Genomic DNA, 20,286 nt, shown 5'->3' with positions numbered 1-20,286 from the left:
GTGCTCAAGTTCATATTCATTGCATCGGTGATGCTATCTAGCCATCTCATCCTCTGCCGTCCCCTTCTCCTTTTGCCTTCAGTCTTTCCCAGCATCAGGGTCTTTTCCAGAGAGTTTTCTCTTCGCATTAGGTGGCCAAAAGATTTGAGCTTCAGCTTCAGTATCTGTCCTTCCAAGGAGCACTCAGGGTTGATTTCCTTTAGGATTGACTGATTTGACCTCCTTGCAGTCCAGGGGACTCGTAAGAGTCTTCTCCAGCACCACAGTTCGAAGGCATCAATTCTTCGGCGCTCAGCCTTCCGTATAGTCCAGCTCTCACAGCCATACGTTACTACTGGGAAAACCATAGCTTTGATTAGACGGACCTTTGTCGGCAAGGTGATGTCTCTGCTTCTTACTATGCTGTCTAGGTGTGCCATAGCTTTCCTCCCAAGGAGCAAGCATCTTTTAATTGCATGGCTACAGTCACCGTCTGCAGTGATCTTGGAGCCCAAGAAAATATAATCTGTCACTGCTTCCATTTCTTCCCCTTCTATATGCCAGGAAGTCATGGGGCCAGATGCCATGATCTTCGTTTTTTTAATGTTGAGTTTCAAACCAGCTTTTGCACTCTCCTCTTTCACCCTCAACAAGAGGCTCTTGAGATCCTCTTCGCTTTCTGCCAATAGGGTGGTATCGTCTGCATATCAGAGGTTGTTGATAATTCTCCCAGCAATCTTAATTCCGACCTGTGATTCATCCAACCCGGCGTTTCTCATGATGTACTCTGCATATAAGTTAAATAAGCAGGGTGACAATATGCAGCCTTGTCGTACTCCTTTCCCAATTTTGAACCACTCGGTTGTTCCATGTCTGGTTCTGACTGTTGCTTCTTGACCCTCGTACAGGTTTCTCAGGAGACAGGTAAGGTGGTCTGGTACTCCCATCTCTTTCAGAATTTGCCAGAGTTTGTTGTGATCCACACAATCAAAGGCTTTAGCGTAGTCAATGAAGCAGAAATAGACATTTTTCTGGAATTCTCTTGCTTTCTCCATGATCCAGCGAACGTTGACGATTTGATCTCTAGTTCCTCTGCCTCTTCGAAACCCCGCTTGTACTTCCGGTAGTTCTCGGTTCGCATACTGCTGAAGCCTAGCTTGTAGGATTTTGAGCATCACCTTGCTGGCATGTGAAATAAGCGCAATTGTGCGGTAGTTTGAACACTCTTTGGTATTGCCCTTCTATGGAATTGGAATGTAAACTGACCTCTTCCAGTCTTGCGGCCATTGTTGAGTGTTCCAAATTTGTTGGCATATTGAATGCAGCACTTTAACAGCATCATCTTTTAGGATTTTAAATAGCTCAGCTGGAATACTGTCATCTCCGCTAGCTTTGTTGTTACTAATGCTTCCTAAGGCCCACTTGACTTCACTCTCTAGGATGTCCTGCTCCAGTTCAGTGACCGCACTATCATCTCTATCAGGGACATTAAGATCTTTCCTGTATAGTTCTTGTGTATTCTTTCCTGTGTATTCTTTCCACCTCTTCTTAATCTCATCTGCTTCTGTTAGGTCCCTGCCTTCTTTGTCCTTTATCATGCCCGTCTTTGCACAAAACGTTCCCTTGAGATCTCCGATTTTCTTGAAGAGATCTCTAGTCTTTCCCATTCTGTTGTTTTCCTCGATGTCTTTGCATTGTTCATTTAAGAAGGCCTTCTTGTCTCTCCTTGCTATTCTCTGGAACTCTGCATTCAGTTGGATATATCTTCCCCTTTCTCCCTTGCTTTTCACTTCCCTTCTTTCCTCAGCTCCTTGTAAAGCCTCATCAGAAAGCCACTTGGCTTTCTTGCATTTCTTTTTCTTTGGGATGGATTTCGTTGCTGCCTCCTGAACAATGTTACGGACCTCCGTCCATAGTTCCTTGGGCACTCTGTCTATCAGGTCTAATCCCTGAAATCTATTCCTCACCTCCACTGTATATTCATAAGGGATATGATTGAGGTCATACCTGAACGGTTTAGTGGTTTTCCCTACGTTCTTCAATTTAAGCTGAAATTTTGCAACAAGAAGCTCATGATCTGAGCCACAGTCAGCTCCAGGTCTTGTTTTTACTGACTGCATAGAGCTTCTCCATCTTGGGCTGCAAAGGACATAATCATAGAATCATAGAATCATAGAATAGTAGGGTTGGAAGGGGCCTACAAGGCCATCGAGTCCAACCCCCTGCTCAATGCAGGAATCCAAGTCAGAGCATCCCTGACAAATGGCTGTCCAGCCTCGTCTTGAAGGCCTCCAGTGTGGGAGAGCCCACCACCTCCCTAGGTAATTGGTTCCATTGCCGTATTGCTCTGACACTCAGGAAGTTTTTCCTGATGTTCAGTCGGAATCTGGCTTCCTGTAACTTGAGCCCATTATTCCGTGTCCTGCACTCTGGGATAATCAAGAAGAGATCCTGGCCTTCTTCTCTGTGACAACCTTTCAAGTACTTGAAGAGCGCTATCATATCTCCCCTCAGTCTTCTCTTCTCAAGGCTAAACATGCCCAGTTCTTTCAGTCTCTCTTCATAGGGCTTTGTTTCCAGTCCCCTGATCATCTTTGTTGCCCTCCTTTGAACCCTCTCCAGCTTGTCTGCATCCTTCTTAAAGTGTGGTGCCCAGAACTGGACACAGTACTCCAGATGAGGCCTAACCAGTGCTGAGTAGAGGGGAACTAGTACTTCCCGGGATTTGGAAGCGATGCTTCTATGAATGCAGCCCAAAATAGCATTTGCCTTTTTTGCAGCCACATCACATTGTTGGCTCATATTCAGCTTGTGATCGACGACAATTCCAAGATCCTTCTCGCTCGTAGTGTGGTTGAGCCACGTATCCCCCATCTTGTAACTGTGCATTTGGTTTCTTTTTCCTAGGTGCAGAACTTGGCAATCTGATTTCGATACTGACCATCTGGTGATGTCCGTGTGTAGAGTCGTCTCTTGTGCTGTTGGAAAAGAGTGTTTGCTATGATGAGTGTGTCCTCTTGGCAAAACTCTATTAGCCTTTGTCCTGCTTCATTTTGTACACCAAGGCCATGCCTGCCTGTTATCCCAGTGATTTCTTGACTTCCTACTTTAGCATTCCAATCTCCTATGATGAAGAGGACATCTTTTTTTGGTGTTAGTTCTAGAAGGTGTTGTAGGTCTTCACAGAACCGATCAACCTCAGCTTCTTGGGCCTCAGTGGTTGGCGCATAGACTTGAATTACTGTGATGTTGAATGGTTTGCCTTGGATTCATACTGAGATCATTCTATCATTTTTAAGATTGTACCCCAGTACTGCTTTTCCCACCCTTTTGCTGACTATGAGTGCTACTTCATTTCTTCTCAGGGATTCTTGCCCACAATAGTAGATATGATGGTCACCTGAATTAAATTCGCCCATGCCTGTCCATTTGAATTCACTGATTCCCAAAATGTCGATGTTCAATCTCGCCATCTCATGTTTGACCACCTCCAGCTTACCTTGATTCATTGATCTGACATTCCAGGTTCCTAAACAATATTGTTCTTTACAGCATCGGATTTTCTTTTCACCATCAGACACATCCACAGCTGAGTGTCCTTTCGGCTTTGGCCCAGCCGCTTCACTCTTTCTGGCGCTACTTGGAAATTCCCTCTGCTCTTCCCCAGTAGTATATTGGGCAACTTCCCACCTGAGGGGCTCATCTTCCGGCGTCATCTCTTTTAGCCTTGTGATACGTTCCATGGGGTTTTCTTGGCAAGAATACTGGAGTGGGTTGCCATTTCCTTCTCCAGTGGACCACATTTTGTCAGAACTCTCTGCCATGACCTGTCCGTCTTGGGTGGCCCTGCATGGCATAGCTTATGGCTTCACTGAGTTACACAAGCCCCTTCGCCACAACAAGGCAGTGATCCATGAAAGGGTCATATGCCTATACCTTTTAAATAACATAACCAAGCTATTTTAGGAGTCAGATATCCTGTCCAGTACTTGTTAAAAGACTTTGAATCAATGAGGAGGCAGGCATAAAGCAATGAGGAGGCAGGCAATCAGAGAAACAAACCCTTAAAAAAAAAGAGAGCAGCAATAACAGACAGGCATTATTCAGAGCTAAACTGCTGGACCTGGAACTCCAGTGGCAGGGTGCCACCACCAAGGAGGCCCTAACCTGAAAGCTCACTGACCCCAAGAGCTTAACACCTGAGGTTCTGTGACTTCTGCCAGTGGAGATGCAATGGGTGGTAGAATCATAGAATAGTAGGGTTGGAAGGGGCCTACAAGACCATCGAGTCCAACCCCCTGCTCAATGCAGGAATCTAAGTCAGAGCATCCCTGACAGATGGCTGTCCAGCCTCGTCCTGAATGCCTCCAGTGTGGGAGAGCCCACCACCTCCCCAGGTAACTGGTTCCATTGTCGTATTGCTCTAACAGTCAGAAAGCTTTTCCTGATGTTCAAATCCTGCATTCTTTTGCTTTCAAGCAAGTGACAGAAAAGGTTTAGCATTTGTAACCAACCTAAGTGCTTAAAACTAGGGACATTAAGGTGGAATGCATCATTCTATATAACATCACAGAATAGCATCAAACACAACAGATCCCATCTCATCCACCCACACAGCCAGCTGGCCATGTACTAATTTCTATTTCTATTTTATTCTATTTTATGAATAAAATAACCTATTTTATTCATGGGGAAACTAAGGCTGCGAGGCATTCTCCTATTAGAGCCCCTGGCTTGCCCAAGGTTGTAGCAGGACATGCTTTGCCAGAATGCTGGAAGCCTTCAATGCAGCCATCCAAGCCCGAGGCTGATCATGGACAACGCAGTAACAGCAGGATCAACGCCGTGTGAAGACACAGCAAGGGTAGAGCTTCATTTACACCTCTAAAAGCAACTTCCTTACAGCCTTAGCTGGTCCACCAGATATTAAGTCAGCTGGACCAGGCAGCAAGGTTCCGTTTAGGCTACAACCTTTGCCTCTAACATTGCAAAGGACAGCAGATGTTCACAGGAGCTGTGCGGAAACAAAGCTACAGCCAACACACATTGTTGTGAGGGGTTGCTCATAGGCACTCAGTAGGCACAGCCCATTAAAAAGGCAACAGAGGCAGGATCACATGCTTATCCCAAGACTACCATCTAGTGGAATGTCCCAATAATATCACATATAGGCACCACTCAAAAGAGTAGAGTGAGAACATTCTCTCTCTCTCTTCTGACTAGACAACAGAGGAGAGCTACCACTCCCTAAGCCCTCACAACCCTGAGTTCCTCCACTTACCTCGGAGTCCACAAAATGCCTCTGGTAGTAATAAAAGCCTCTCCGGCAGAGATTGCAGTGGCCCAGGGCCTTCTTCAAGAAATGCCGCCTGTAAACCTGGTGCCAGGTGTCTTTAATCTGGGACCAGAGAGAAACATCTGGTTACTGCTGGCCTGAGTCCAAACGGCACCGGAGCACGTGCCAGCGGGGCCAGGCTGCCCAGAAGAACACTCCGCCTTTCCAAGGTGCTGGAAGGCTGGCTGCCAGGGAAGGGGGAGCTATGTGCTCATGTGGACGCCATTCCTTCGCAGAGGGCAGCAGGTACAGTAGAAAAGGCAGACGCCAGCTCCAGTAGCAGTTTGCTTCTTGCAAAAAAAGATCTACTGAAAATCTGTCCAGCAGAAGCCTGTTCCACACTGCTTGAACTGTCGCTACAGTTAGGAGGTTCTCATTTTATGTATTTTACTGCTGTAAGCCACGTTGGGAGGGCTTCTGCCCTGAAAGGAGGCCAAGAAATGTTTAAATAAATAAAATAAATCCACTATTTCAGGTGCCCTGTACTGCCAGGCAATATGTAAGGATTGTAAAAAAACAAATCAAAGTTCTGCCCAGAAGCACACAATCTAGAGAAAGGACATGTCAGGAAGGGGAGGGAAAGCTCCCCCCCGCTGCATTGTTCATTGTTAGTTTGCCTTTGATGACTGTACACCTCACACAAGAAAAGTCAGCTTGCACCAAATTCTGCACTGACATCATTCTTCTTAACAGCATGTTAAAACATACCAACCCTCTGGGATATGACTTGATATTGCTTTAACATCTAGTTGAAACCTGCCCTCTTGACATCCTTGACTTTGTGACTTCCACTCGTTCATCTCAGGCACAGAAAGGTGAATTTCAAGTATTAAAGTTTTACGCAGCTTAGGCCTGGTGTCCCTTGCAGAAGCTCTTTTCTCTTATGACCTTAAAAGATCAGCCTGTGAAGGCCTGTCCCACATGTCACGGGGCTGAGAAATCAGATCTGGTGAAGCCTGGAGCTGTTCCTCTCTGCTGAGACCCTCCAACTCTCTCTCGCCTCCCTTTGCCAACCCTCAAACACATCCGTGTAAAATGCCCACAGAGTGACAGCTCCAGGTGGCCAAAGGCAGTGGCCAAAACACCTCTCTCTCCAGGGTCTCTGTTGTGTGGAACAATAATCCCTGATCCCAACTGGATACAGCAAGACTAAGATCATGAGGAGAAGCCATCCACAAGGTCATCTCCCCCCAAAGAGTGTGCTGAGAACTACTCCACATTATGTTCTGAAATGACAGAATCCCAGACATCTTTACTGAACATTGATATTCCTTTTTCACTGTAAGGAGGGAACGCTGCCTGCACATAAATTAGACACTCAACAAAGGCCATGCCTGGCGCCACTGGCCTGCTTCCATTCCAGTGCAGCCAACCTTGCTGTATCTTCGGGATGTACGGATGGAGTAAAATCCACTCCGTCTGCGTTTCGCAGATTGTCAGGCACCTTTCGTTCCATCATCCGTCTACGGGCAGAATCGGATTCCTTTCTGTTTCAAAATTTGCGCAAGTGCGCACATGTGAAAACGCACAAATTCCCCCCAAATGCACAGTTTCACACTTTAGCCTATGGGGGGAATGTGCATTTTTGGCCGCTTTTTAAAAATCTTGTGCATTTTTCTACAACAAAATTTGCACAAAATTCGGGAAAGTTAGAACACTGGTCCGCAAGCCCACGGAATCCATCTGAGCAGGGGAAAGCTGTTCTGCTGTGGAATCTATCTAGCTCAGTGGGTAGAACACCTCCCTTCCATGCAAAGGTCCTGGATTCGCTCCACAACATCTCCAGGTAGGGCTGGGAAAGAGCCCTGCCTGAAACCCTGGAGAGCCGCTGCTGCCAGTCAGCAGAGACGATACTGGGCTAGACTGGACCAACAGTCTGACTCTGCGTAAGGCAGTTTCTTATGTTCTTTCTGCAAGTTACTTATTGAACTGTGGGACTAAGTAGGAGTTTTTGGAAAGTGAACTTGAATCTCTCATGTCCAAAACCAACATGCATGCACTACACCTTCCTAAAAAGAGTAGCTGGAGAAACAGCAATGCCAGATGACGGTTCCCCTTTCTGTCTCTGTCACCCTCTCTCACACACGCATGCAGGAAGGAGTGGCACTTCTGATGGGAACAAAAAGAATTAGGAGCCCCTCCTATTATTGCCTCCATCAAACACAACTTCAAACATCCTGGGAATGTCAGGGAGCTCAAGTACCTGAAAAGTGCCCAACCATCTGGCAGCCAGCAAATACACAGATGCGTTCACGAGAACAAGCCTTGATGTTTTGTTCACAACCGGCACAGATTATGGCTTCCATATTTAAAGCCTATCTTTCCCCTCTAACTGGAAATCAAAGTGCTCGTAAATCTTCTGCTGGAGACACCTTACCAAGCACGGGTCGACTGCTACCCCTCGGGCCTCAAGGTTCTTTCGAACGGTTGTGACCTCGTCATTCGCAAGGTAAGCTGGGTGCTCTTCGTTGCATTTTATCATCTTCTCAAGTTCATTTTTTGTTTCATTGCGGATTGTCTTAAATGAAGGAGATGCAATTGCTTATGTCGTTGTTTATCTTTATTATCATCATCATCATCATCATCACCCAATTATTGCCCAGGCAGGAGGAAGTGTACACAACCCATCTTTCTTCACCCGGCTGCACCCCCAAAAAGCCTCTCTGGAGGGTTGGGGGCATCCTGAAGAGCATCAGCTGTTTCCTGATGGGATGCAATGTGCAAGCAGGGGGAATTGCCCCAAACCAGGTGAACGCACCTTCTGTGAAGTACCTCTGCCCGATTTGGAGCAACAAGCCCTCCTCCAGCAGCTCCACAACACAACCCACATGGTTCAACAGAGCCCCCTGGCCTCTGGAGAGGCTTGTCGGGGTGCAGGGAGATGTGGGAGGGGGAAGATTCCTTCCAGTCACTCAACCATTGGATATATAAATATTGTATTATTAAATCATTTATGAAGCAGCTAAAATTTTCTAGGTATTGTATTAAGATTTTAAAAAGACAGTTCTTGTCCACAGCCTTGCAATCTGATAGATGCGACACAAGAGGAGGGATTAATTAATTAATTAACTTTCTTAATCGCCCATCTGGCCAGTCACCCGGGCACTCTGGGTGATGTACAGCAATACAAAGTTTTAAAACAATAAAATTCTACATTAAAACATCATATTTCTAAAAATACCCTAACCTACCCCAAATGCCTGCCTGAACAACCACGTTTTTAATGTGTTGTGGAAGCTCATTAAAGATGGGATGGGACAGGAAGGGGAAAACAAGCAAACTTTATGGAAACTTGACATGGGACCCTGGCTCTGGTATATGGGCTTGGCAACCTTCTTTCCCTCCTCATAAGGACTGAACAAAGGGAACTTGAGAAGCTGTACTCCTGTGCTGCTTCACAAATGAAACCTCTTTGTAGCACAACAGCTACACCAAGTCATGCAAATTTGCCTTCAGAACATGAACAAACTTGAAGAAACACAGCCTGGTGTCTAAACATTCTTTGAAAATGGGTTCCATGTTATATGACCATCAGACAGATATTGTCTTGTCCAGTTGAAGGACAAGAACTGATGAACAGTTTGAAAATGAAAGGAAATTGACAGGTTAGTAGCCAGGCAAATGTGGCATTTGTTATGGGTACTGCCACATCCAGTTTGTTCTGAATTAATGTTTCGGTGGAGAATATAACAAAGAGATGGTATGGAACCAGTAGACACAACACGGAAGCTACTAATGCTAGGGAACAGTGCAGCTTAAAGGACACAACAACATTCTTCCCTACTTTTAACTAAGGAACACTGCCAAAGGAATGGTGGCAATAAAACAAAGGACACTGGAAATGGAAACTGAAAAGGGGAACGTTCAAATGGGAGTATTCACTGCCTTTGGCAATGAAAGTGGTCCTCCAATCAAGGCCATTACATATATGAAACAACGCTGAATGACCAAATTTGATCTTGGAGTTGTGGTGGACAGCTCAGTGAAAATGTTGACCCAGTGTGCAGCTGCTGTGAAAAAGGCAAAATCCAAGTTGGGCATAATTAGGAAAGGAATTGAGAATAAAACTGCCAATATCCTACTGCCCTTATACAAATCTATGGTGCTATCATGCTGGGAATACTGTGTACGGTTCTGGTCACCACAGAACTGGTGCAGAAACGGGCAACCAAAATGATCAAGGGGCTGGAGTAACTCCCCTATGAGGAAAGGTTACAACCTCTGGGACTGTAAAAGGCAAATAAAGGAAGACAGGATAGAGGTGTACAAAATGAAGCCTGGTGCCGAGAAAGTGCACAGGAAGACATTCTTCTCCCTCTCATAGTACTAGAACCATGGGGTCGTCCATATTCCATAATTTAACTATGCAAATTCCACACTTTAACTATGCACTGCGGGAAGACATTTTTCCTTGTATCTCTTCTCAATCTCGTATCATTCAAGTTCATGGGACCCAGTTTCTCCACACCGTGCATAACATTATACACCTCTGTCACATCACCCCTCCCTTGCCTTTTTTTCTAAGTTAAACACTCACAAACTTTTTAACCATTCCTCATACGGGAGTTGCTCCAACCGCCTGATCATTTCGGTTGCCCATCTCTGCACCTTTTCCAGATCTACAGTATCCTTTTTTAGGTGGACTAGAAGCAAGTTGGCATTTCAGTATAAGCAGGGCTGAGCCATCCTCCCAGAAGAGTCCAGCACCACAACCACGCAGCCTTTTACCTGTTCTTTAGTCCGCCCCATCCAGTAGAGCCACCTTTTTTTCCAATCTGGGCCCACCATGTCTTCAATAACTGATTCAGCTGGACAAAAACAGGACAAACAAGAAACCTTTAATATTGTAACACAACATAGTGTTGTGATTTGCTTTCTCTCCCGGTGGCAAGATCCTAGCGATGGGACAAAAAGTTGATTGTGACAGAAGCATTCTGGACTGATCACAAAAGGAGGGATGGCAGGAGGGCAGGTCAGGGAGGAGGAGATCTGACAGGAGATGACCAAAAGAGAGGGGGGAATTTTCACGGGAGGTGCAGATGGCACAGAAGGCCAGTCTCAGAGATGCTCCAGGGGACAAGGAGGCGGCGGCGGCAGCACAGCCAAAGGGAAATGGCACTTACTGTCTTTCAGGCGACTCCGAAGTGTTTCCTCCATGAACTGAATTGCTGCATCCCACTGCTGCTTGTCTGATATAGAGCGATCTTCCAAAGCATTATGCTGGATTACCCTCTGCCAATGTACAGTGCAATCATTAGGGTACAAACATCTCCCCTTGTTCTAGTCAGTCACTAAACTGGTGGTGTTTCCTGAATAGCCTGACTTCAGGAAAAAAAAGTTTTGCAAAAACTCCAGATAATTCAGAACACTGTTCCATAAGAATTCCAGAGGATTTGGAAAGCACACAATGGGCTGGATCTAGACTGGGTTAGTCATGCTTTTCTTCCACTGAGATCAATGACATAAGTTAATTACGATTCCAATGGGACTAAAGTGTGACTAAGGGAGCCATCCTATGTCCCCTAGACAGCATCAGAAACGAGTGCGGAGATGAGGAAAAGGGGGTGGTCCTGGGGGCAGGGCGGGGACTGCAGAAGCTGCGTTACGCAGGTTCCCATGTGCCACGCCCCCCCTTCCCCCCGCTCTGAAGCTCCCCGGCTAGACAGGCAAAATTGCCTGTTTAGCAAAATGCAGGGAGGCCAAAGCACAGCTGCCCTGCCTTGGATAGCTGTCAGCCTCTGACTTCGGAGGCTGATGACTCTCTCCACAGGATTGCGCCCTAAGCTATTCTGTGTCCAACTCATTGACTCTGTACAAGATCTTCTGGGTATGAAGCCACTGTAAGAGACAACAATCATCAAGTCAGCAAAGCATGGCTTTGCAGTAAGTGAAAGCGGTGTGTGTGTGTGTGTGTGTGTGAGTGAGACAGAGAGAGAGAGAGAGAGAGAGCACCCTGTGATCTGCTCTGAGCTTTCCAGGAAGGACAAGTTTACAAAAGTTATGATAGGTGATGGAATCACCTCAGAAACAGAAAACATTCTAACACCTAGCTGGGCAAATATCCAATTCATGTACAGATTTCAAAATAGTGATCCAAACCAACAGAAGAAATGTGCTTAAGAAAAAGAGGGCTCCTTGGCTGGTACCTGCATAGTTAGCACATAAATTGTGACTTTTTAAAAAACTGCAGCAGCCCTCCCCTCCCAACCCCCCACCCCTAAAAAGACATGCCAAAATTGAGAAGCATTCATTTCTTTTATGTTTTCTAGACAGCTGTGGCAATGTTTTAAGAAAAATAGTTCCAGTGAAGGCAAAGCCCTACCAGGCTGTCTTCTGCTCTCTCGTTCCAAGTGTGCCGCTTGATGCTCTCATCCTTAACAGCCTGCTTCAGTTTGTCAAAGATATCATCATGTTCTTTCCCCTTCTCTTCTGTCATGAAGCGAGAAAATTCCTCCTGGAGGGTTTCCCAGGCAACCTGCAAATTTGGCAACAGAGTCCTGCCTTCAAAAGCAGCCAAATGCAGGAGGGATCGGACTGTGCTTTAACACAAAGGCCAACACACAGAGTAGAGTAGAAATAACGTAAGATGTTTAACCACATTGCAGTAGAATAGAGTAATGGTCCATCTCTGCTTATCAACACACCCACTGCTTGTACACAGAATAGGGTAAAATCTGCCTGTGGCCTCACATTGTTACAGAAGAATCGTGAACATTCTAACTGCTCAAGGTGGAAGATGAACATAACAGAATGCTAACAGTGCCACTTGTGTGAGGAAAGTAAAAGGCTGATTTGGTGGGGGAGTCACCACACTGCACATGAGGCGGGGCTGTTTTCCGCAATGGGTTGAGTGGGAAGAGCTATGGCTGCCAGGCAAGATGATACACCAGAGGGAGGTTGACTGAAGGAAGGGAGTGGGCTTGGCAGACCACGCTGTTTCCCGCCTCCCAGCTGAGCAGAGCAGAGCAGAGCAAGCTGCTCCAGCTGGTCTTGGGAGTATAGAAGCAAGCAAGCTCCCAGAGACTGAGCTATCAGAGCGAGCGAACAGGGGGAGCAAACAGGAGATGGCCAGGGGAGTTGCAGTGGTTGAAGAGACAAAGGAGACAAAGGCAAAGAGGTAAGTGGGCTGAAGGAAGCTGGAGGGAACCCAGGGGGCTGTCCTTTTCCTTCTGAGCGGCTGTGAGCTCACCAGGTGCTCCTGAAAGCTCCAACTGAATTGGAGGGGTGTGGCCTGAGTACTCCCAGCAGCTGTGTGGGCAGGAAGCTTCAGTCTGTTTCCCGCCTCCCAGCTGAGCAGAGCAGAGCAGAGGAAGCTGCTCCAGCTGGTCTAGGGAGTATAGAAGCAAGCAAGCTCCCAGAGAGCGAGTGATCAGAGCGAGCAGACTGGGGGAGCAAACAGGAGTTGGCCAGGGGAGGTCAAGGGGGAGGCCCCAAACATTTATTTATTTATTTACTTTTTTTTTTCATTTAAAAAATGTACTTGTCTTGTTACACACATTTCCATACCAGTGGGACTCTGTTTTTAACCTGCAGTAAGTAGAGGAGCAGGCACAGACTACTCTAGAACAACCAGAAAGCTAGACACAAAAAGGGAAAAGAAGCTATGGAAGGACAAGACTCTCCAGTGATGGTGACCTGCAAGGCGTGTGCCACGTTTGTTTTCTTGCCTAAGAACAACATGGCCCACACCTGCAACAAGTGCAAGTTGCTCACGCTGCTGGAAGAAAAAGAGGACTGGAGCAGCGAGTGTTGACCCTCCAGGGAATAACAGAACATGAAGAGTCCTTGGACAGAACGGTGGAACTACAGCAGCAAAGTGAAGTACAGGAGTTAGAAGAGCAACAGCAAGCAGAGGCAGAAGAGGAAACTGCTGAGCTGAGGAAAAATGGAGTAGAGGATACTCCTTGGAAAAGGGTGACAGTTAGGAGAAGAAGAACTAGACGCTACTCCGCACCAGTGGAAGCAGTGGAGCTGTGGAACCGATTCCAGGTAGTTGAGGATGAGAATGGAGGACAGCCTGCAGAGGAAGAATCACAGGGGAACCTGCATGAGCGTGAGCAAGAGGCTGAACGTCAGCCAAGCAGAGGCGATGAAACCAAGGCCTACAACAAGAAGAGAAGAGTAGTAGTAGTGGGAGACTCCTTGCTGCATGGGATCGAAACCCAGGTATGTCACGAAGACCTGTGGACTCACCAGGTATACTGTTTCCCAGGAGGATGGATTAGAGACGTGACTGAAGGGTTGCCTTCAGTCCGCTGACAGGCATCCCTGTCTTCTCGTCCATGTGGGAACAAATGATATCGCCAAGAGGAGCTACTAAGAAATCACATCAGACTTCGAAGCTTTGAGAAGGAAACTCAAGAACTTTGGGGCCCAGATAGTTTTCTCATTCATCCTTCTAGTAGTTACAAGAGGGAAAGAAAGAGAAAGAAAAATACTCCGGGTGAATGACTGGCTACGAAGGTGGTGCTGACACAAGAGATTTGGGTTCTGGGACCATGGGCTAAACTTCCCGGAAGATAGACTGTTGGCAAGGGACGGGTTGCACCTTACAAAGGCTGGGAAGAATGTGTTTGGCCACAGCATGAAGAACTTCATCAGGAGGGCTTTAAACTGAATCCTACAGGAGACGTAAAGAAAAAGAAACCAAATGCACAGTTACAAGATGGCGGATACGTGGCTCAACAACACTACAAGCAAAAAGGATCTTGGAATTGTTGTCAATCACAAGCGGAATATGAGTCAACAAGGTGATGTGGCTGCAAAAAAGGCAAATGCTCTTTTGGGCTACATTAACAGAAGTATAGCTTCCAAATCCCGGGAAGTACTAGTTCCCCTCTACTCAGCACTGGTTAGGCCTCATCTGGAGTACTGTGTCCAGTTCCGGGCACTGCACTTTAAGAAGGATGCAGACAAACTGGAGAGGGTTCAGAGGAGGCAACAGGGATGATAGGGGACTGGAAACAAAGCCCTATGAAGAGAGACTGAAAGAACTGGGCATGTTTAGCCTTCAGAGGAGAAGACTGAAGGGAGATATGATAGCGCTCTTCAAGTACTTGAAAGGTTGTGAGAGAGGGGAAGGCCAGGATCTCTTCTCCATCATCCCAGAGTGCAGGACACAGAATAATGGGCTCAAGTGACAGGAAGCCAGATTCCGGCTGAACATCAGGAAAAACCTCCTGTCTGTTAGAGCAATACGACAATGGAACCCATTACCTAGGGAGGTGGGGGACTCTCCCACACTGGAGGCATTCAGGACGAGGCTGGACAGCCATCTGTCAGGGATGCTCTGACTTGGATTCCTGCAATGAGCAGGGGGTTGGACTCGATGGCCTTGTAGGCCCCTTCCAACCCTACTATTCTATGATTCTATGACTGCAGGCTGGCCGTGAAGCAGGATGGGGGTGTAGAAGAGGCAGCTTGAAACAGAAGAGGCGGTAAATGCACAGAATTGAGAAGAGGGAGGGGAGTGTCCATGACAAACCTTCGGTCACACAGGGTCTAAAGACAGGAGGGCTATGCACTTCCTCTGCATGTCCACTCAGTTTCTGCCAAAGAGGCCAAGAGGGGAAGCCGAGACTCAGTTTTGTGAATGACTTTGAATTAATCTGCTTCAGAATTCTACAAAGTTGGATGCACCTCTGAGCCTGCTCCCAGCTCCTACCAAGCCTTCACACATTTGTCTCTGTGGGTGACCCTGGGTCTAAGCCTTACATCATGTGTGAGGAACTTCCAGCCCATCGGCCGGATGCAGCTGTGAAACCTCCCCACCTGGCTAATGACACCCCCCCCGCCCCCCAATAACAACTAGGTTTGAAAAAAGCCTCCGCTGGTGTAAATGGAGGGATCCTTCCAAGCCTAGGGGCTGCGGTGGCGGGTCACTGTGCATGCGCACAAGGCATGAAGGAATGGGTGCACACTATGCACGTGAGAATGGGTGTGTCTGCATCCCGTGTTGTATGGATGCATACATGCCCGTGTTGGTATAGGTATGTGGGAATGAGAAGGGGGTGCCCGGTCACTTTAGATCTGACCTGCCCACTTTTTGTAGATACAACCCAGAAGGGAACGTGGCCCTCAGGCTAAAAATGGCTCCTCCTTCCTGCCTTACCCGATTCCACGAGAACCACGAACTCAGTAACTATCTACAGTAGAGTATTGTGAGCGAAAGAGAGCGCACACCAGCACCGCAGCCTGAACTGCCATCACCTCTGTCACCTTGCAGTGACTTGCACAGAGAGCCTGAAGGAACGGACAGGTTTCACTGAGGAGATCCGCTAGTACGCAGATGCCCAGGCCACAGAAGCCTCACCTCCACAGCTTTGTTGGGCAGCTGCTTGTCAGTCCACTGCTTGAGCTTGATGTCCACTGTGGTATTAAAAGTCCCCGAATTCGTGGTTTGCGCTGCCGGAAGGTAGATGTTTTCTATCACATGTGTCGAGACCCTCTCCCACAAGGACTTCTGAAGAATCTCCTCCCTAAGGAGAAGGAAGGGGAAACGTTCATTTGCATCCCTGCAGGTGGGTGATGGATACAGCTGGGCCAAAGGGTCGCCTTGTGGGAAAGGGTCCCTCCTCCCCGAGCCTCCAACCTTCAAAGTGGAGATACAGCCTCCAAGTCACGCGTCTCCTGCACTAGGAAATGGTGGGGGCGGCATTTCAGAAGCAGGAAAACCTTAATACTTGGCTATGCACAAAGCTGCCTGTACTGTGAGGTTGGAAACCAGTTTTAGCGCTGCTCGCGAGACTCTAGCCTGTTCTCAAGGTGGAGCGTGGTAGCAGCATCCAAAGCAGGGAGGGAACAAACCTCATGTTTGTCAAGATCAACCAAAATATTTACTGGAGACCCTTTTCACTCCTTAAGTCGATGCTTTGGAAGCTGGTCAATTCAAGCCTTTCCTTGACCCAATAAAAGAAGTTTATTGCCACAGTCTTCCCATCTTCCCCCAAACTGTAGTAAACTCAAAATTGCCAAGTAAGCCCAGATGGGTCCAAACCAGCTCCGCCTGTAAAAGTGGAGAAGGCAGGCAGCTTTTTAGATCTGCCAAGAGTTACGTATGAAAACTTTAAAGGTACTGAAGCATAAACAAGCAGGAATGACTTGCAGAAATGAAAAGCAGTTGTTGTTATTGTCTTTGGCCAAATTATGGTTTATGTCAAGCTCTGGCTTGAGGCAAATCAATCTGTTAAAAACACAGTTCCACAAATGTACACCCTTCAATCTGTCCCTCACAGCCTCCTGGCCTAGTCTGACAAGAGACCATCTCGGAGGTATAACCCACAAGGTTGCAGAAGGGGCTTTTCCTACCCCAGGAAAAGACTGGGTAGTTAAGACCACATGGCTTCCCTCTCCACCACATCAGAGAAACACTGCTTTCGGAAGGTGTCTAGCACTGACAGCTGCCAAGGGGAGCGTGGAAGTGTATTACCAGTACCTCCTCTTGTGAAATGTCAGAAGTGGGACGTATGTATGCACATAGAGCATCCATTTCCAGTCGTCAGTGCCCTGCCTAGGTCTTTGCCCCTGTTCAAGGCGAGCAGAAGCAGCATTATGCAACACACACATAGGTTTGCATGCTGCATGCAGGCCATTAAATCCAACTTTTCTTGGTGCAGAAACTTTTTTCTGTTTAACAGTGAGCTTAGGGTAACATCCAACACTGAGCGCAATGGAACTCTCCTCTCCTCCCTCTGCAGCCCGCTGGTGCACCCCGAAAATCTGGTCCGGAAGGCCCAACCCTCCAAAGCAGACTGGGGCGTGTGTGTGTGGGGGGGGGGGGGGGGCTCAATCCCTCCCCTGATGGATGCCATTCTGTTGGTGGATGGACACAATTGGCTTTCACCCAGAGTATCCACAGCCCCCGGCATGTCGTTGCTTTAACCTATATTTAGAAAGACCTTCCCTCATTGCTGGTTTCTATAATTCCTGGAACAAGAACAGTTAACATATGCTATAATTTCTCTTGAGAGAGCAGCAAAATTGCCAGCCATCTGCAGAATGTCAGGGGTCACCAAAATCATTCAGAGATGTAGAACCAATAAATATTTTATAGGGAAAAAGGAGTGGATGCATTCCAGGTGGATTATAAGAAATACATGGCATCATCATGGGATCACAGATAATTTATGGTGGCCTATTTTAATCTTAACATAACCTACTACATCCAAGACAAAAACAAAACAGAACAGAAGACCAAAACCCCCCAATTAATTACTGTACCAGTGCTTTGGCGTCACCTGGCTCAAGCTTATGACTTCGTCAAGGATTTCATTCTTTGCTTTTTCAAACAGTTCATTCTAGACAGAAAAAAAGTATTTGTTGCTCTAGAGATGCTTGTGCTAAGTCAGGTTTGTGAACGTCTGTAGTAGCATTATGCAGATTCACACCACTGCTCCATCTAGCCTAGAGTTGGGCTGCTGGCTCCACCCCTGAGCGGCAGCGTCCTAATCTAGCCTAGCCCCTTCCGACCTTGCTGGCAGCAGCTTTCCAAAGCAGAAAGGCCTTCTTTCACCTCCCTGCTTCCAGAGATGCCTTGAACTGGAGATCCCAGCAATTAAACCTTTTGCACGCCTGACGGATGCTCTCCTTCTGAGGCATGGGAAGCAGACAGGCTCATTTTGTCTTTCAAGGAACATCCTTGCTTGGCAAAGGAATAAGGAGCTCAAAGACAACTCTCTCTATTAGCCACATCATTGTTCTGTCAAGGCGGCTTCAGAATAGCTGCTTTTCTGCACAAATTACATATAACAAATTACTCCGGCAAGGTCTCACCAAGCTAGTCCAGTTAAAATCATAGGTGAGGAGGAGAAAACTACAGCATTGTCAGCTAGTCCATCTCTCTATATAAATGGAGGTGTTTGTTGTACGTCCTCGATAGACTCTAAAACCATACATCCGATTGTTATGAAACTTTCAGAATGTGTTGTACCTCTATCTGGGATGGTTTTAGGCATAGTGAAGTTTTTGTCCGCTATCAGATACTCAACCTATATTATCACATAGATACAGCAGGGGCTGGGGGAAGGAAACGGGTTGTCCCGGTAATTGAAGAAGAATGTTGGCAACTGATGTGGTGGGAGGGGGAGAAAAGGAAGAGTGGAGAAGAGGGAGACATGGCTGACAGAGAGGGGAACTCAGGACAGTCTTCAGGAGGCAGGGGCTGTGCCTAGGGGCCAGGGCAAGCGTAATGTGTCCAACTCTGGCAGCTGTGTAACTTTGCTCGAAGGCTTCACTCCAACTCCGACAAGCGTGTAAGGCTTTGTTGTATCCAGTTAAGGGCTCTTCCCAACCTGGGCTCTTCCCACCTGGGTCCATTTGCTAGTATAATATATATAAACCACTTTTCCATTTTGAAAAAGGCCCAGAGTAGTGAAGAAATTTTTTTAAGCAAGTAGGAAAAAAACAAGAAAAAATGAGAGACATAACTGGTGATAAAAACAGCCAATTTCCCAGCCAATTTCCCCACATTTAGAAGGCCTGTGAAAAGAGAGACCAACTGGTACCAACAGCTATACAGGTATGTCAACTGACAGGCTTCCAAGGCCGGGGAATTTATGCCGTAAGTGCAGCAGAAGCAGCCTCCCCACCACAAAGGGGAACCGTGCATCACGCTTCTCTGATGCGGAGCACTCAGGCTGGCCTCCTGGCCCGAAGCCCGCGGTGGCTCTGACCTAGGGAATGCACTTACCCGGTCAAGCTCTCGCAAGCGGGGATAGTTGTTCTTCCATTCAGTCTCCAAATTAAAACGTGTTGCTATGGGAAGAGCAGAGGTGAAATTCATGCCTTATTCTACAAGACTGTGCACATCACATTTGCCCCTTGGTTGCAGTAACAATGCCTGCAGCTGAAATAGCAGCAGCAATTAAAGCAACATACAGTAGGTTACAATACAAGGTTGGGAAACACATCAACTTCCTCAAGGGAAACGTTACCAGTGTTAACACGTGTAACAACACTGAAGCTTCACAAGAGTTGCCTGTGCATTATCAACATTTTAATCCTGAGGTTTCAAACTGCACTGCAGTCGAAGCAAAAAACAGGTTTAATTCCCCCCCCCCCCCCGAGGTACACATGCAATACACAGAATAGCAGATTTTTTTAAAAGGCTATTTTAGTCTCCCACAAGTATACAGTACAAGACTACTACGACACATCCCTTGTTGGAATATATAAAGTTTCCTTTTCTGTAGTCAGACCATTCTAGGTGGCTGCAGCAGCGCTCTCTAGCCTTAGGAGCTTATACAAATGTTCAAGGACCCCCTGTTCCTCACCATGACACTGAGATGAACCATCGCTTTTTCTCCAATCCTACTCATCTTGCGCTTTGCCTCTGCGCAGCAATCAGAAGCTTCAAGGGACAAGCACACCCCTTGCATATCGATCCTATCAAGGGTGACACACAAACTTGTGTGTGCCTAAAACTGTTGTTGTAGCTTTTTTGCAGACCCAGGTAGGGAGAAATTAAAAAAGCTGTTCTAAGTAACGAGCCTGACCCAGGCCTGAGGATATTCCGTACACAGCTGGGAGGTGCCTGTAAAGTAAATATGCGGTACCATGCTCAGCTCTTCAGAAAAGGCGCACCCCTCCCCCCCAAGGCTTCCCACTGAACCGTCCGTCAGCCCACTACCTTTGAAAGCATCCGCTTGCTGCTCCACAGACTCTCGCACCATTTTCCAAAAACAGTCCGAGACTGCCAGGCTGAGGTTCCGTGTGGTCACCTGATGGGCCTTCAGCATACAATTCCTATGAAAGACACAGAAGTGCAACACTGTGGAAGCTTATCAAAGCAAGGGATCTATTTCCCATGAATGGAAAAGGAAGGAAGTGCTGATGCTGGAAGTTCTCACATGGTCATCTCTCCTGTCAAAATACCCAGAGCATTCAGCTACATGTCACTTTTTGAGTTGACATGGAGTGATGGTGTCTTGTCTTCAACATCGCACTTGGAACATCTCCAAAGCAAAGCAAAGCAC

The 20,286-nt window shown here is 47.1% G+C and overlaps 1 protein-coding gene across 15 annotated transcripts in view; it reads right to left on the bottom strand.

Moving 5' to 3' along the window:
* Positions 1 to 20,286, bottom strand: part of OPA1 (OPA1 mitochondrial dynamin like GTPase) — a 76,357-nt gene that overhangs the window by 22,108 nt on the left and 33,963 nt on the right. For all 15 annotated transcript variants that reach the window (XM_084847836.1, XM_084847841.1, XM_084847842.1 and 12 more), the window contains 9 exons: positions 19,941 to 20,056; positions 19,002 to 19,066; positions 17,534 to 17,610; positions 15,627 to 15,792; positions 11,637 to 11,789; positions 10,438 to 10,546; positions 10,043 to 10,122; positions 7,692 to 7,832; positions 5,261 to 5,377 (listed from right to left, as the gene is read on the bottom strand). In XM_084847836.1, the coding sequence (XP_084703962.1) occupies positions 5,261 to 5,377; positions 7,692 to 7,832; positions 10,043 to 10,122; positions 10,438 to 10,546; positions 11,637 to 11,789; positions 15,627 to 15,792; positions 17,534 to 17,610; positions 19,002 to 19,066; positions 19,941 to 20,056 (1,024 nt within the window). The remainder of the gene's footprint in view (positions 1 to 5,260; positions 5,378 to 7,691; positions 7,833 to 10,042; positions 10,123 to 10,437; positions 10,547 to 11,636; positions 11,790 to 15,626; positions 15,793 to 17,533; positions 17,611 to 19,001; positions 19,067 to 19,940; positions 20,057 to 20,286) is intronic.

Source organism: Heloderma suspectum, chromosome 3 (genome assembly GCF_057233095.1).
Source record: "Heloderma suspectum isolate Gila_16-S chromosome 3, 16-S_ref, whole genome shotgun sequence".
NCBI classification, from domain to species: Eukaryota; Metazoa; Chordata; class Lepidosauria; order Squamata; family Helodermatidae; genus Heloderma; species Heloderma suspectum.
Note: the sequence above shows the minus strand (reverse complement) of the source record. Positions and strands in the feature narration are given on the sequence as shown.